Consider the following 16457-nt stretch of genomic DNA (forward strand, 5'->3'; position numbering starts at 1 on the left):
TAAATATGTTTTCAGTTATCCCTGAAATGCTATATAATATGAAATATCATCCCCTATAAATAAAATGAATTGATCCTATTAACAGCAAACACTGACATACCCTTGAAATATGCTGTGATTTTAAAATTTATTTGATTTCAGTCATGTGACATTAACTGGCTCAATCTTGAAATTAAGACCTTATTAAGAAGTGTGGTGTGTTTGCAGGTAAAAATGAATAAGTTTCGTGTATCATAGCAGTTGGTAGGGCTAGGTTGGCTGTTTTGGAGTCCCATAAGAGAACCATCCAATGAAATTCATGAAACAGGATTACATCAACAACTGGAGCGTCCCATGTGGGTTTGGTGTCATATAAACAGCAAAAACTTCATTGGTAACCTGAAACTAATTACATAAAAGCAGCACTGTGTAAAGCCAGCCTAATTTATTGGAACATGCCTATACAAGTCTCTAGTGCAAATTCCCTCAAATTTGGCTCTAATGTGTGTGCATGAGAAAGAGAGAGAGAGGGAGAGGGAGAGAGAGAGAGAGAGAGAGAGAGAGAGAGAGAGAGAGAGAGAGAGAGAGAGTAAACACTTATTATCTCTTATCTCTAAGGTGAGTGGTGGAAGGGGCGGGCCTGTGCAAGGTGACACACCCCTGCTGAGAAAAAGCTTTTAATGCCAAAGAGAAGGAAAGTCAAGAATAACACACCTGCAGTCACACTAAAACACCGGACGGGCTTTTACTGCAGATCTAAACAGGAAACACACCCATACACATCTGTGGACATACCTCAGGAGCCCGAGTGTTGGTGAGTTGACCAAAAACACTAATTTCCAATCACCAGTCTTTGTATTTGTATTTATGACTTTAATACTCCTGACTTTGGCTTGAGGAAATGTATTAGCCTATACACAGAAAGGTAAGTATCATGTGATGATTGATGTATGAGTGCAACGCACATGGAGACTAGGAGAGGAGGCAGAGATTTGTCAAGCTACATGAGTCAGTCTAAACACAATGGCAATATTTTCTATGATCTGAAATTTCATTAAAGCGTGCTGATGTAGATTTCTTGGAAAGGTCATATGCGCTTCATTGAATCTTATTATAGCTTATGTCTCTATTAAAATTATTTTGGGAAATAGTTTGACTTTCCATCCACTCCTGAATTCTGTTGTAACAGTCACATCACATATGAAGTGTTTGTGTGTGTGTGTGTGTGTGTGTGTGTGTGTGTGTGTGTGTGTGTTTTAATGCAAGCAGCGAGTGGCTGCAATGTGTACAGCAACATGAGTGCTGTAGGATTTTGGAATGAGTTGAGCTCATATTTTGTTTTTAAAAAAATCACTACAGAGAGATAGTGTTCACAAATAGCCAGGCTTGTTTTCTTAACTCTAAATTATCCGATTTTATTTGTAAATATAACACAGTGAGTACCATGCCAGCTGCAGCACCGAGTGTATCAAAGACTAATTTAGGTAGGGATGGTTTGATGAAACTAGACGTGAAGACAAGTGTGTGATACCAGACATTTGTGTGAAACCGCTTCACATTTCCTTGGTATCATTGATTCCGGCGCTGATGGCCACCAGGGAGCAGAGAGATCAGCGGTAGAGATACAACAGTGTACTGTGGTCAGACTGGTTGGGTGGCTCAGTCACAGCGTAGTCCCAGGTTACTGAGGTAAACACAGAGAGGGATAGGCTGATGGAGACTGAAACAGAGGAGAGGAAAATGTAAATGAGGATGTCAACTTTAATTTCTTGGCTATTGGCCAAGGGTTTGCTGTGTTTGAGTAGTGGAAAAATAGCTGAGATTAGGTTTCTGCCTTAAAATGACTAAGCAGTGGTAGTCACCAGCAGATGAATGGTCTGCATCTGTGAGTGGATCAAAGGTCTTTTGGCTAAATTTTGTCAGTGAGACTGATGATGATGATGATGATGATCCTGTCCATTCCTCTGCCATTCTTCCTCAAAACATTTCTCCAACATTTTCTCCCCACGTTCTGCAGAGGCGGGAGACACTAGCGGACAAAAGATGGCAAACATCTCACGGTATCTCGTCAATGTGAGTGCTCTGGCCGCAGATTCTTCAATGATACGCTAGCCCAACGTCATTTACTCTGGAATGAAGATATTTTGTTCTCTTTCTCATCCTGTACTTCTTTGTTCCCCTGTGCAGCACCTGTTGACATTTTCACTCCAGGGTGGGGAGGTGAAGAGCGTGGAGGAGGCCCAGTCACGTCTCTCCTTGCTGGCTCAGGCCAATAAACTGTGGAGCCAACAGATGATCGTGGAAGTGGGACCAGAGGCCATTTTACTGCGAGACGTACAGAGCCAGGTCAGGGCAGAAGACTGATATGAATGTAGAAACGGTGTCATCAACTAAATTAATCCAGATGGGTGAAAGAATTAGCTTTTTTTTTGCAACAGTTCAATTTGATTAAAGTTTGTAAACCCTGATTGAAGTCAGCAGTTTAATTCACTACTTTGCAAAATTTTACATCCATTTAACACGCTGCAAAAATATCCCTCTTCATAGGTCATTATGTCTCATGTTCTCTGTTTAAAAATCTGGGTTTTTTTTAAACAAGTGAAAAAAATCTGCTAGAGAGATGAGATAATCTCACTTGCTTCCAGTGCGGTTTCACTTGTCTCAGATGTTAAAATAAATAAAAAGATAAAATAAAATAAGGCAGGTCAGCACACTAGAATCAAGAAAATGACACTTAATAAAAAAAAAAAAAAAAAGAAGAAGAGAAGAGAAGAAGTTTATCAGATTTGGAAACGTACGATTATCTCATCTGACTTCAGCCACTGAATTATGAGACTGAATGACCTTTTAGGATGGGGAAAAATGTAAAAAAAAAAAAAAAAAAAAAAAAATCAACAATATAGTTAATTTAACATTATTTTGTTTAAGTAAAAACATCATTGACAAAAAAAATTGCAATTCACAGAAGTCAGAAGATAAATCACATCAGCATTAGGCCGCCTTCTTCTCTTTAAGAGTCACAAACAATTCGATTTGTTCCATACTGATTCAGGCTGAAGAAGGAGCAATTCATTTTATTTACTTCATTTAGCAGATTAAGTGACACAGTTGAATTCACAATCAATGCACCGATAGTGTGTCTGACAGGGAAATGGTGTTGCAATGAGCTTAGATAACGGCCTTCATTGTCATGGACTCATGCAGGACGAGCTGGAGAGATACTCTGTCACATCCGTGTATCGCTGCGAAGCCATTCACACAGAAAAACGCTTCCCGTCCCTCCTCCTGCTCGTCTGCCGGAGTGAAGATCAGAAGAAACCAGACATTCACTTCTTCAACTGTGAGACTGTGAGCGTGAGTAACACCTGAGTGACATCTCATTGTGTTGTGTGAGCCTGTATTTTCTGGTGTGATGTGCCATAACACAAGCTGTAAGCCTGTCAAACTGTCAGGCTGGTTCAGGTTTGACTAGTTGATCCCGGCTCACCGTGCTGCTTGTTCTTGCAGGCTGAACACATTTGCAATGACATCACAGGCGTGGTTTCCGGCTCCTCCTCCAACAGGGGCAGGCAGCTCCCCGCCGCCCTCAGGTACGGTGAACATCACAGCCTTAGTGACGCTTTGTAGAGCAATGAATGCACCTCTTGCAAAACCTTTCTCTGGTTCAGTTCTCTGCCAAAAACTACAAGTTGCCTTCCTTCTAGTGAATCTGTGAAGAGACATGGGAATGATTCTGATAATGGCCTGAAACCAAAATTTGCTGGACGTAAACAAAGCAAAAACTGAGCTTATAACTGAGGTTTTCTCTTAATCTTAATCTTCTCTTAATCTCCTCGGCAAAATGAGTTTATTCAGTTTCATTTCACCATAATTAATTCACTAGAAATTAAGGTACAAAAAAGTATCAGTGAACAATTTAAGACTTAACACAAACCAAAATATCTTTCCATATCCAGGTTCCTCTGGCAAAGTTGCTTTAAATTGGTGTTGGTGGCCAAATAAAATTCAACTTTTGGATCTGTAGCGTGATAAAGTTTGAAACCGCCTGTGTTAGACAGTTCAGTGTGCGTGTGTGTATGTGTCTGTGTCTGTTTGTATCATGTGCATTCATGCAAATGTCTCGGTGTTTTAGAGAGCGATAGAGGTTGATATACAAACAAAGATACAAACAAGCACACGTGGTACATTGTACCTCGATCCCATTTCCCACTGTTCACCATTATCTCTTGGTTTCTGCCAAATCAAAGCAGCCCGGTGACACCATCCACCTGCCTGAGAGAGAGAGAGAGAGAGAGAGAGAGAGAGAGAGAGAGAGAGAGAGAGAGAGAGAGCGAGAGAGAGAGAGAGAGAGAGAGAGAGAGAGAGAGAGAGAGAGAGAGAGAGTTAACAGCTGAGAGAGAGAGAGAGAGAGAGTGGGAGAGGGAAGACTGGTTTTACCGGTTTCTACATAACTTAAGAAGGTGTGACAGAGAGAGCAAGGCCATTGTGACAGAAAGGAGAGAGAGGACAGGGATGATGATGGCGGGGCGCCGGCTCAGGGCCTGAACGGATTACTGCTCACAAACACTTGCATTATTGGACGTGAAAAGAACAGACATTGTTGGTAAGGTAACCTGCGTTTTTTTTTTTTTTTTTTGAAGATACACCTGTAGCAGTGCAGTTTAACAGCGGCAAAGTGTGAGCGAGTGTGTAACCTGAGGTGTTTGGATAAATGTGCATGAAAGGGTGGGTAAACATACCAATGTCAGCCAAAGTTCTGACCTAGACTGGTACATGTCCTTGCTGTTCTGTGGTATTTAACTTTTGCTGCACTGCAAATAATATCCATGTTTACAAGTCACTGAATCTCATATTCAGTGGAATGAGAATAATCCTGCATGTTTTCATTATTAATTAGCTCGTTTCAGGCAGGTTTTACAAGTCAAGTATGATTTTCTTGATACCAATGGGCTGATGTGCCCTCTCCAGCCTTGGTTCAACATGTTTTAAAGAAACTGCACTGGAAATAATTGTGATTATCTCATCCCACTAGAAGATTTTTTCACTTGTTTTAAGAAAAATAAGATTTTAAGATTGAATATTAGACAAAATGTCTTGTAAAGATTATAATTTTTGCAATGTGCTGACATTTTAAAGGAAAAAATAGTTTAAAACTTTGCCTTTTGTACAAAATTTAGTCAGAAGTGAACAAAATCCCATTGTTTGCTGTATTTTTATAGTGATATTAAAACTACAAGGCATTGCCTAGCTTTAATAGATTGATTCAGTGATCAAATACATCCTGTCCTGTTGTAACTCGTCACCAAGGTTGCATCCACTTAAGACGGACAGAATGACGATGAGCCAGTCTGACAATCTGAAAAGGTGATTCGGTGTGTTGTACTTTCATGTTTACATGTTTCCCATGATGGTGCTGAGTGAACGGCTGATGTCATCAGCAGTGCTGCTGCACCTACAAGGAAGCACTGGCTGCCATTATTGATTCTCTGGCTTCAAACAATTCAATCTTAGTTTCATATTAAGTATTAAAACAAAATTTTGTGAAAATAAATGAAAAATTACATCAGTGGGATGAGACATTCCCAACACATTTTCACTTGTTCCAGGAATTTTTCATTTTACATATTTTACATAAATATGTTGAAACAAGGCAGATTAAAGCAGACCAGCCCACTAGGATTGAGAATTTGAAATTGATTTAAAAAAAATCTGGAAACATAACTGATTAGCATTGGAAACAAATAGGATTATCTCACCCCACTGGCAGATTTTGTTTCACTTGTTTGAGGAAAAACAACAGTTTCACACTGAATATGAGACTAAATCACTGCTAAGGTGCAGATTACTGCGCTGGCTGCTTTTCACATCACCCAACAAACTCCCCTGTTGTCCTGCAGGCTTCCCCAGAGTGCAGGAGGGATGATCGACCCCTACGAAATCCCAAACCCCCCTATCCCACACGCTCCCAACCCCCCACCGGCCAACCCTCCACCTTACCCAGGACCCAGAGGTAAGAAAATGCTGCTGTTTATTTTCTGGTGAATGCTTGTGCGTGCTCTGGTATTACATGTTTGCCGTGTCAACAAAATAGCTTTGTTGTGGAGGTGCTTGAAGTCAGGGAAGCCGGGGATGAGAGGGCTGGGAGAAGGGAAGGAGAGAAGTGAGGCACACAGAGAGGTATTTAAGGTAAAAGGCTCTCAGGAGCACAGAGATTACATTGTATGTGTTGGAGGGGGGGAGTTCAGCGCTAGAAGGAGGCAGTGATTCCAAATGCAGGAAATACCAGGGCCATGAATGAAAATGGATGAGCTGAATCTTCTCGTCTGGTCCACAACAGTGAACGGTGTGAACAGCGGGCCCGACACCTCCTTCCTGCGAGCGGAGAGGGAAGTGGTACGCCTCCTCATCACTTTGACACACATTTTCTTTTTACCTCTCACTCACCTCTGGTTGTAATTCAAACCAGAATAAGACAACTAACTGGTTCTCCCTCCTCCTCAGGGGATCCTCAATCACTGTTTCGACGACATCGAGAACTTCATGGCCAAGCTGCAGCAGGCAGCCGAGGCGGCCACGGTGCTGAACCAGAGGAAGAAGAAGAAGAAGAAAAGCAAAAAGCAAAATGCTGAAGGTAAACCGGACGAGAAGATTTGAGGGAAATGTTGAAGTCTGGAAATCATTTCGTACTGATGGGAAACTTGGATTCACTTAGAGCACTGGTTGAAATAACACATCTGTCATTTGGCCATAGAGCCTGATAATACTGGGGCCAGCCTTTTCTTATCTGTATTTTGTGTGTGTGTGTGTGTGTGTGTGTGTGTGTGTGTGTGTGTGTGTGTGTGTGTCACTTTTTCTCAATAACAGAAGATCTACTCACTGCAAAGGCTCGCCCTCCACCAGAGGAGGAATTCATTGATATCTTCCAGAAATTCAAATATTGCTTCAGCCTACTGGTGTGTATTTAACTAGATGACATTTCATTTATTTTATCACCTTACTAAGCTACACTGCAGTTTATTTCTCCTTCTGTCTCGTTGTCTCTTTCTCTCAGGCCCGTCTGAAGTCAGCTATCTCCAACCCTTCCTCAGCAGAACTTGTGCACCATGTATTCAAACCTCTGGATATGGTGAGCCACTCGGTCACATTGCCACCAGCCTGACCAGCGGGGGCGACAACACCTGTTGTTGCTGTTGCTGTCAACACAAGGGTTTGTCTTTTATAGCACAGCACATAAAAACCCAGGGTGGGACATGAAGCGTGTCTTAAAATACCTCTCGCCTGTGATAATCACTACATCCCGTGATGTCATACTAATTACTGTCAGGGAGGGGATAAACTGAGAATAAAGGTGAATAGAAAAATATTTAGACACAGCCATGGTGATGGACTGTTTTATGACTATTTTAATAATTTATCTGATCCTATTTGTTTTGTACTGGCTATAGACTATATTTGTTATCATTTTTTGCCCTTTGTCAGTAGTTGGACAATATTGTTCATGTGTTTAAAAAAAAAAAGACTGACTCCATGTGTTGTATCAAAATAACGGCACAGCCTCACTTTAGTTAAGTAATGTTGTCAGGAACCTCAAGTGCCACTCCGTATTTACACAGGGCAGGTCCTTGTGTGACAGGCTGAATTGAAACTCCAAACACCTGATAAATGCAGGGTTTGCTCTGAGCTTGTTTGTGTGGCAGTGTTTCTGCCGTTTTCATGCAGGCATGCAGTCTGAAAACATACTTAAACAACACTTTGACCGAGACTGAATATGTACTAGGAAGGCCAAGCTGCTGTCCTTGGCTGCTGTTGTGAATTTCTCATCTATCAAAATAGAACTCCATGAGTTTTCCAAGATCCACCACTGTGTGTGTGAGATTTACAAAATTACACACAGAAATTGCTGGTTCTAAATATATATAACGATTTCATTTGATGACTTCTTTGTCTTCCCTTACCCAAGATGTTTTCTCCTGACACTGAGGTGTGAAGAGATACACACAGAATAATAACACATTTCAAACGAAAATCAGTGCACTGTGAAAAGCCTCTGTCTTAGCAAGCCATTTAATCTCATATTCATTCTTAAAATTTTGTTTTCTTTGTGAAAAATCAGTAGGATGAGATAATGCCACTTATTTCTAGTGTTGATCAACTTCTCTCCAGAATTGAATCAAGTATCATTTTCTTGTTCCTAGTGGGCTGATCTGCTTCACTCTGCCTTGTTTCAACATATTCAAACTTGTTCCCAGAAAAATTCCTGAAACAAGTGTAACAAGTGGGATCATTTCATCCTACCGGCAGTTTTTTTTTTTTTTTTTTAAATGCTGAATATGAGACTAAACGGCTTGGGAAGACAGAGATTTTTTTGCAGTGTAGTAACATGTGTCGCATGTGAATTTCAGGTTTGTTCCTTTTGAAATTTGATGTAACATGAAAGCCACATTGCCTTTAAGTTTTCCATTGAGATAGAAATCAGCCCATAGTACATAATGAAAGGTGGACTGGGTGTGTTTGGTGTGTGTATAGTGACACGCCTGTATGGAAAAAGGCTGACATTAGGAAAGGTATGAGAAATAGAAGTGTCATATCTCTGGGACTGTGTGCGTTACAGTGTGTGTTTAAGTGTGTGTGCTTGGGTGTGTCCATTAGATTTTAGTGTGTGTCTGTGCATGCATGCTGATTGCTGTAACAAAAGGGAAAAAGCACCATTAAAACCGAATTAATCCACTGTTGTGTGTGTAACTGAACCCATGGTTTACTGAAATGGCAGATGTCAATGAAGAAACCATCAATCACTAGTAATCAACAATACTGTAGACTGTAGCAGCTGTGCATTTCGACAGCGCTGACATTATCTCATCTGTGTGTGTGCAGATGGTGAAAACGACGGGTGGGCCGGCCTTGGCAGCCTCGGTGGCGAGCCCTGCCATGACCAGCTCTGCCATCTACCTGCTGCAAGGCACCCTCAGCGAGGAGGAGAGGCAGCTGTGGACCTCCCTGGGCCCCAACTGGACGCTCCCTCGGTCAGTAACAGCACCATCATCATCATCGTCGTCGGCGTTGCCTGGCGCCTCATTAACTGCAGTGACAAGGTTTCCGCAGCGTGCCAGTCGCAGATCAAAGAAACATGAAGTGGCAGTGTCAATATTTGACGTTATAAATAAGGTTGACCCTTTTCCAGCTGATTACAGCCTTCCTCTGAGACAATTACTTCTACCTCTCTTTTGACAAAAACAATCATGATAAAGCTTCAATACTGACTGTCATTTTTTCTTTTCTTTCTGTAATCACTAAATTCACAGTTAGTGTTCGGCCGTGACATTGGTTCCCTAAAATATTGGTCCATTTATTAAATATCAAATACTGGCCAGTCAGTATAGACCACTTCAAGTATGACTGAAAAAAAAACTATGTAAAACAGTTCATGAAACCTGGAGTATATATTTTTTTTCTTTTAAAGAGGTGCTAACAACCAAAAAGAATTTCTCTAGTATGGGTTTCCACTCTCTCAAGAACAAATCCTGTGAGAAACACTGAATATTTGTATTTTTATGGGATATTTGGGGGTATAAAAGTGGTCAAATTTAATTCATTCAGTAGTTAAAAATACTGGCTAGTGGCAACTCCAAAACCATAATATCTGCATTGCTACAAGCCTTCAAAAACCCGTTTTAATTGAAATCTATTCACTACAGCCACTGGTTTTGGGTTACACTGCAAAGTGATAAAGTGATGAGAACAAGTGAGTCTTTCTTCTCGTCTCCCAGCTCTCAGCTCAGAGGGCCCGTCGCACCGTACACACCAGTGTTCTCAGACGGCTGGAAGCCAGAAGCCTCGAGGCCAGACGGGCAGGTTTGGGAGGATCCGGTCGAGTCACAGCACAAACATGAAGCCCTCCGAGAAAAACAGGAGGTATGGAATACCTGAGTATAACATGAGTGAGTCACACTTGTGTAGAAGTGACGAGCAGGTCAGATAGGAGTGTGTGAACGCATATATAGGGGACAGCATCAGAACAGCATCAATCAATCAATCAATCAATCAATCAATCAATCAATCAACCTTTATTTGTGTAGCACCTCATACCAGTTAGTGCAGTTCACAGATGACTAGCTGTCTAAAATGAGATTATGACTTAAGATTAAGATCATAAATCATAAGTGATTATTTTCCTTCATTCAAAGACGGAGTGCCTTACTTTTCTCCATGGTTGTCTGCATCACTTAAAGATTAATATCAAGCAAGACTTCCAAGATTTTATTTCTAAATTTCCAACTTATTGTTTGAATATATATGAATGTTTCTAAAATTTTACTTAAAATGGAAGTCTGGAGATTCATCTGTAGTTGCTGGTTATCGAGGGATCAAGGCTTGCATGGAGTGATTAAGAACTGTAGCTATAACTGTCAGGGTTTCCCCCAGGATTTTTTGAAACTGTGGTGCTGAGGTGGACGAAGCCCCCCCCCCCGGCCAACCATAGTGTGTGTGTGTGTGTGTGTGTGTGTGTGTGTGTGTGTGTGTGTGTGGGGGGGGGGGGGGGGGGGGGGGGGGGGGGGGCTAGAATGTGTTGGAATGTAACAGAAACACAGAGTTTGGTTCGGACCAATACACACTTTATTTACATTGCTACATATTGCAAGACTGTATTATTGGCAGTGTGCAGCCTGGCTGAGACCACTTCATCTTTCTTTTTTTTTTTGGAAAAAGAGCTCTAAGGCTCTATTGTAGTTCAACTCAGCCAGAGGTGGCCCATTGATGCTGAGCAGCATGCATGCTGCCAGATGGTCCCCCTGCAGCCTGTTCCTCAGGTCTGTCTTCACCTACACATAAATACAATTTAAAGTGAGTGGAACTTGGTAAATTGAGAAAAACCAAACCTGGATGGGGCTTGGGGTTTACTTGGTGCTGACTGGATTTACTCTCGGTGCGATGTGGTGTCAACAGGAAGCAAACAGCCGGGCGCTAGGCCTAGCAACACGGCCAACACTACCAAGCTAACGCTAACGTGCTAGCTAACGTTAGCTAACAGTAACAACACACTTTTAGTCGGCATTTTTAGGGACGCTAACGTTAGCTTTAGCGGACGTTAGCTAACGCTAACAACAGGCTTTTTTAACAACACGCATTTTGATGCTCCGGTCATGGTCGCTCAGCCGCCCGGTAACTTTACAGGAACCTTCCTCCTACTCGGCCTCTCAGTGGAGACATGGCAGGTGAGAGGGCCGAGCCAGAGAACGTTCCTGAAGCAGCTCCTGCCCCCCAAATACTACCAGGAACACTGCAGAAGCCCCAGCCACAAGCCATCCACAACCCGAAAAAGCTCCAGCCCCGTCATGTCATATTTGGCTTTGACTATGACTGAACATTTGCTCTCACTTTAAGGAAAAAAAATCGGGATATATATCTTAAATCGATATTGAGCCAAAATATATTAGGATATGACTTTTGGTCCATATCGCCCAGCCCTACTGTCGGTCGTAATGCAGTGTTAACATTAATAACATTAGGGTCGTTTTCACAGGCTTGAACAAAAAATGGATTAAACTTAATCTTGCTTAGGTACCTTGCTCTCGCCCTGTTCTCTCCCTCTGCTTTTTACCGCCTCCACTCTTGAGCGCACAGCAGTAGCACAAAGCAGGTGGGTGATAACTCCGGTGCGTTTTCAAAATAAAATTAATTGCGGCATAGTGTAACATGTCGTGATATTTAATTTATCATTTAAAACTCTGATCATAGTAAGTATATGTGCGCAAATATATGCTATGTGTGTATGTAGGGTCGTTTTCACAGGTCATTCATACAATATACTTTAAATTGTGTTAACACCCGAAAAAAAAAAAAAAAAAAAACATCATTCCCAAGCCGTGGCGGCTTTTATTTAGCCGTGGCGGTGCGCCACGATCAATTACATGTAGCGGAAACCCTGACTGTCAGACATGGGATTAAAAACATTTTTCAAGAAGAAGGCTGGGATTGGGTCAAGGGTGCATGTAGAGGACTTGAGCGTTATTACCACTTCCTTGAGCATTTCAGTGTCAACCAGGCGAAAACTGTCCAGCAGGGCTTCATACTGTCTGCTGGCTGTTTCTTCAGTTGTTACGGCAGTGTGCAGCTGACAGATACATGACCTGATGTTAGCCGAGTTTTCTTTGCTGTTGTCCACAAGAGGCGATAAGGTGGTTGTATGGACTCTAACAGGGTTGATGAGGTGATCGATGGTGTTCAAAAGCAATGCTGTCTGTCTTCCCTGCAGTGGTGCCAGATAAATGAACTGTGTGTAGTGGGATGTTGGAAAGCCTTGAGTTTATTGAGGGATGGAAGGTATTAAGGGATTAAGGGAGAAGGTGTTTGACTACATCCTGACGTTCATGAGAATACTCTTCAACTTGTTTAGCAGCATGTCTGGGGGCATCATGATCTTACAGTACAGGAACATCATGCAGGAACAGTGTTTGTACTACAAGGTGCAAGGTAATGGCCTCAGAGATCAGTGACTGCCGTGAGATAGCTGCTCATATTATTACATCTGGCAACAGCTGCATTTTGGATTGAAAGCTTCTTCCAAATGTGAGGCTGTGCAGTGTAGAGATAAAAGATAAAAAGTGGCTCATCAGGTCTGCTGCCTAGGGCTCCAGCTTTTATCTTTTGAGGCTGTAGTTTTCTTGTGTCCAGCTACTGTCCTGTTAAGTCCATTGATCCCTGCAGCTCTGCATGCTCGGCATCTGTTACCATGGTTTTTGAGAGGTCCAAGTGTTTTCATGCAGTGGTCTTATTGGATCTGGGTTAGATTCCTCTCTTATTGTGATGAAGTGTTATATTTTGTGTTGTTTCCATTATTTTGTCCATTCGCCTTGCATATCGACCCCCTCTAGTTTTCTCTGTACGTGTACATGTTTTGGTGTCTCACTGTGTCTTTCTTTGTTCATGTATGTCTGTATTTCTCTGTCTGTTCTCACAGCAGCAGCAGCAGCAGCAGCCGCCACCTCAGCTTGTCAGACCTCCTGTCCCTCATATCAGTGATGAAATGTAGGTCACACTCAAGGACCAAACAACTCAACAAATATGATTTACCCACAATGCATGATAACAGCGTCCTTTTCCTCTCCTCTCAGAGACAGCAGCGCACCTCTACCAGAGAGACTCTACAGCTGCAGTTACGACTTTGTGGCCAGGAATAACAGTGAGCTGTCAGTGCTGCAGGGAGATACACTTGAGGTAATGCTGTCAAATACCACATGTACCATAGTCTGATTCACAGGATGTAGACTGTGGGCATAAGCCAATGAGACAACATGTAATGTAATGTAATGTAATGACAACATGTGTCATTACACAGAAATTACAAGACATTCATGTTCAGGGTGCATATTTCCCTGCCAAAACAACCACTGACCGAGCAGGTATAAATGTAGCTAAAGGAAACGCCCTTGTACACTGCAAAAATATCATTAAGCCATTTAGTCTCATATTCAGTGTTAAAAGCTTGTTTTTCTTAAAACAAGTGGAAAAATCTGCCAGTGGGATGAAATAATCCTACATTTCTGAATTAAAATGCCATATTCCTGATACTGGTGGGTCGATCTGCCTTGTTCTGTCTTGTTTCAACATATTTATACATGTTCAAAGAAATTCCCATGTCATATTTTTGCAGTGTAAATCACCACACCAAATACCATACCAATCTTGCAAGATTCAAGTGTGCATAGATAATGGTGGGTTTTAGGCTCTGACAGCATGGCGCTGGCTTCAACACCACATGATTAATGTTTTTAGCAGTGGTACAGTGTACTGGATTATAGAAAACATATTTTCACATTTCCAATACTCCCACTGGTATGTTTATTTATAATGATGCCTCTCTCTTTGACAGGTGATTGAATCGTCCAAGCGCTGGTGGAAGTGTCGTAATCGGTTCAACGAGGTTGGCTTTGTTCCCTTTAACATCCTGGAGCCTGTGGCTCACATAGACAGCCCGGTCAACACCAAGCCTCCCAAGGTAACATGCAAACACACACACAAACCCTGTAAGCCAGGGGGTATTCTCTCACCGACAAATATTTGAATGTTATTTCCTTTTCACTCAACATTCGCAGGCTCCAGCCCCACCTCCCCTGACTTCCTCTGTGGTCCCTCCCAGCCCTCCCACTCCACCACAGGCCCCGTCGCCCCAGCGTCCACGCAGCTTGCCGCCTTACAGCCAACATATACCAGCCGCAGAGGACACAGACAGAGGTACCAGACATTGCCTAAGGAGCTACAGTTTTCTAGACCAGCGGCTCAGAAACTGATGTCTGGGAACCACTAGGGGTCCTTGAGAGGGTTACAGATGGTCCCCAGCAAAAAGAGGATTAATTTAACTTTTTTACTCCCTTTATTGTCAAAAAAACAAGAGAATAAATACAACTGAGAATGACTTTTTGATTATAATGTCTACTGATTATAGTTTGACTAGCCTGTTTTGTTTTCTTCCCCTGACCTTTGGGGTCCTAGAAATAGAAAGGTTTGGAAACTGTTGTTCTAGACTGTCTCCTGCGCAAAATTACTTTGTATGATGAGTCAACGGTAGAAAAGAAAAGCACAAATGAGCCAAAGCCAAAGCCAAGTTCTCTTTGGCTGTTTGAAGCCCAACACTTGTGTGATGCTTGTCACTGATATTCATATTTAGTCAGTGGAGTGTGAAAGTCCAAGGTATTTATATCACCTCTATCGACTCTTCCCTCCTCAGTCATGCAGGTGAATGACGAGCTGCTCCAGAGGCTGACCAATGGAAAGGCGGGTCTGAACAAACCGCTGGTCATCCCTCGTTCCTCGGACACGTCTGTTCCCCTGGACTACGACTCGCCTCCGGACGAGGTGGCCGAGTGGCTCAGAGGGAAGGGCTTCAGCGAACCGTGAGTGCCTTAATCTGACAGACCAGATTAACCGCATTCAGTTCATGTTGGAAGGGCAACCAGTACGCCTGAATGAATGACAAAATAACATCATACCAGTGAATCAATAGAGAATGAATTAGAGCAGTTGGAAAAGGCCACTGCTACTGTACATGGGATGTTTTTATGTATCAAGGCACATTTTCTGCTCAACAATTGGAATTATATTATGGTGCAGATTAAATAAACTATAGGATAGTATATTTTACAGTGATTTTATAATCTGTCACTATGTGTTTTGTGTTCCTCAGCACGGTGTCGTGTCTGGGCGTGCTGACAGGTGCCCAGCTCTTCTCCCTCAACAAGGAGGAGCTCCGTGCTGTGATTCCTGAGGAGGGCGCCAGAGTGTACAGCCAGCTCACTGTGCAGAAAGCACTGCTGGAGGTAGTGTTTTTTTTTTTTTTTTTTTTTTTTTAATACCTCCAGGGGGCTCAGTTTACTTGTGTGATAATACTTGTGCAATAACTCCTGCAACAATGTTCATGACAGGGACACAGATGACAGAGCAAAGACAAGTGATAGCAGTGCACTGGTGGGCTTTTAATGTAATCGTACACAGCTCTGGAAACTTTACTTTTTTGTTCATTTATTTTTGATTTTGATTTCATTCATTCATGCTTTTTTTCTACCACATTTTTGTGTGCTGAGTCAAGCACAAAACAGAAATAGTTTGCTTGCAGTTTGAATGCAGTCTTACTGGATTGATGGTTACAGTGCTGCTACACTCTGGCATGGAAGGTTATTTCTATGTCATTCCCAGTGACCAGTAGAGTAATTTCATATTCAGGTTTCATAATGAAATTATTAACATATTTGATAAGTAGCCGTGTTTTAGGTTTAACAACGTGCTGTTTGTGATTATACAGAAACCCCCTGGACTTGGGAGTGTCAGGCCAATTAAACCTGTACAAGTTTTAGATGTGAAACTGTGCGTGGTGATCTCAGCTGCTTCGGTGTAAAAAAAAAAATAACAAGGTTTTTGTCTTTGTCTTGATTTTTCTCCATTTTCCATAGGATGCCCGAAAAGCCACAGAATTGGAGGCAGTAATGGAGAAACAGAAAATGAAGGTTGATCTGAAACTGGAGAGCAGCACATTATGAAATCCAGGAGTCTACATCATGGATTTCATACAAACTATTTCTTATTCTGGAATCCCCAAATATTCCAGTATAAAAGATATTGGATTGGATTTTTTTTTTTTTTGCCCCAGAGGACTCTATCTGCCCCTGAGGGCCTTGACCATGAAATCAGATGATCCTGTGCGTCATTTCTGACGTTAATCTAAAATCCAAAGTGTTTAGCCTCGCATCTGGAATCAAATTCTTTTTGACACAGTAACAGTGCAAATTAAAAATGACTTTAATTTTGAAAGACCTAATGTGTGTTGTACACAATGTTGACATGTATTCCTTCTGCCTGATAGTGACGACTAACTTAAATGAATGTATTTATCTTTTGTTTGTATAATACAAGTCTTATTATTCTAGCTAGCCTATGATTTCTCACCAGCTCTTGTGCATCTTACCCTTACAAGAAAGGGCCAATAC

The 16457-nt window shown here is 41.9% G+C and overlaps 1 protein-coding gene across 5 annotated transcripts; it reads left to right on the forward strand.

Annotated features, from left to right (window-relative positions):
- The first annotated feature begins 695 nt into the window (after positions 1–695).
- Positions 696–16456, forward strand: LOC115377605 (epidermal growth factor receptor kinase substrate 8-like protein 1). Of its 5 annotated transcripts, none has more exons than XM_030077458.1 (20): positions 696–793; positions 1997–2052; positions 2167–2325; positions 3184–3333; positions 3487–3569; positions 5877–5989; positions 6317–6372; positions 6481–6610; positions 6844–6932; positions 7031–7105; positions 8854–9002; positions 9747–9891; positions 10743–10747; positions 12934–13005; positions 13092–13194; positions 13850–13975; positions 14073–14211; positions 14705–14870; positions 15161–15293; positions 15924–16456. In XM_030077458.1, exons 2-20 carry the CDS (start codon positions 2023–2025, stop codon positions 16008–16010), a joined length of 2010 nt encoding a protein of 669 aa, XP_029933318.1. In that variant the 5' UTR covers positions 696–793; positions 1997–2022; the 3' UTR covers positions 16011–16456. The 5 variants fall into 5 exon arrangements, with proteins under 5 accessions (XP_029933318.1, XP_029933319.1, XP_029933320.1 ...); XM_030077459.1 differs by lacking the exon at positions 10743–10747 and adding an exon at positions 12374–12379 and having other exon boundaries at positions 12938–13005; XM_030077460.1 differs by lacking the exon at positions 10743–10747 and having other exon boundaries at positions 12935–13005.
- Position 16457: the final 1 nt, after the last annotated feature.

Source organism: Myripristis murdjan, chromosome 19, assembly GCF_902150065.1.
Source record: "Myripristis murdjan chromosome 19, fMyrMur1.1, whole genome shotgun sequence".
In the NCBI taxonomy this organism is placed as follows: Eukaryota; Metazoa; Chordata; class Actinopteri; order Holocentriformes; family Holocentridae; genus Myripristis; species Myripristis murdjan.

Bases quoted from the DNA above. Each gene is read 5' to 3' on its own strand.
- LOC115377605 (XM_030077458.1), top strand. From the start codon at position 2,023: ATGGCAAACATCTCACGGTATCTCGTCAAT. The intron at 6,611-6,843 runs GTAAACCGGACG...TCTCAATAACAG, and splicing joins CAAAAAGCAAAATGCTGAAG to AAGATCTACTCACTGCAAAG. The intron at 13,195-13,849 runs GTAATGCTGTCA...TCTCTTTGACAG, and splicing joins TGCAGGGAGATACACTTGAG to GTGATTGAATCGTCCAAGCG.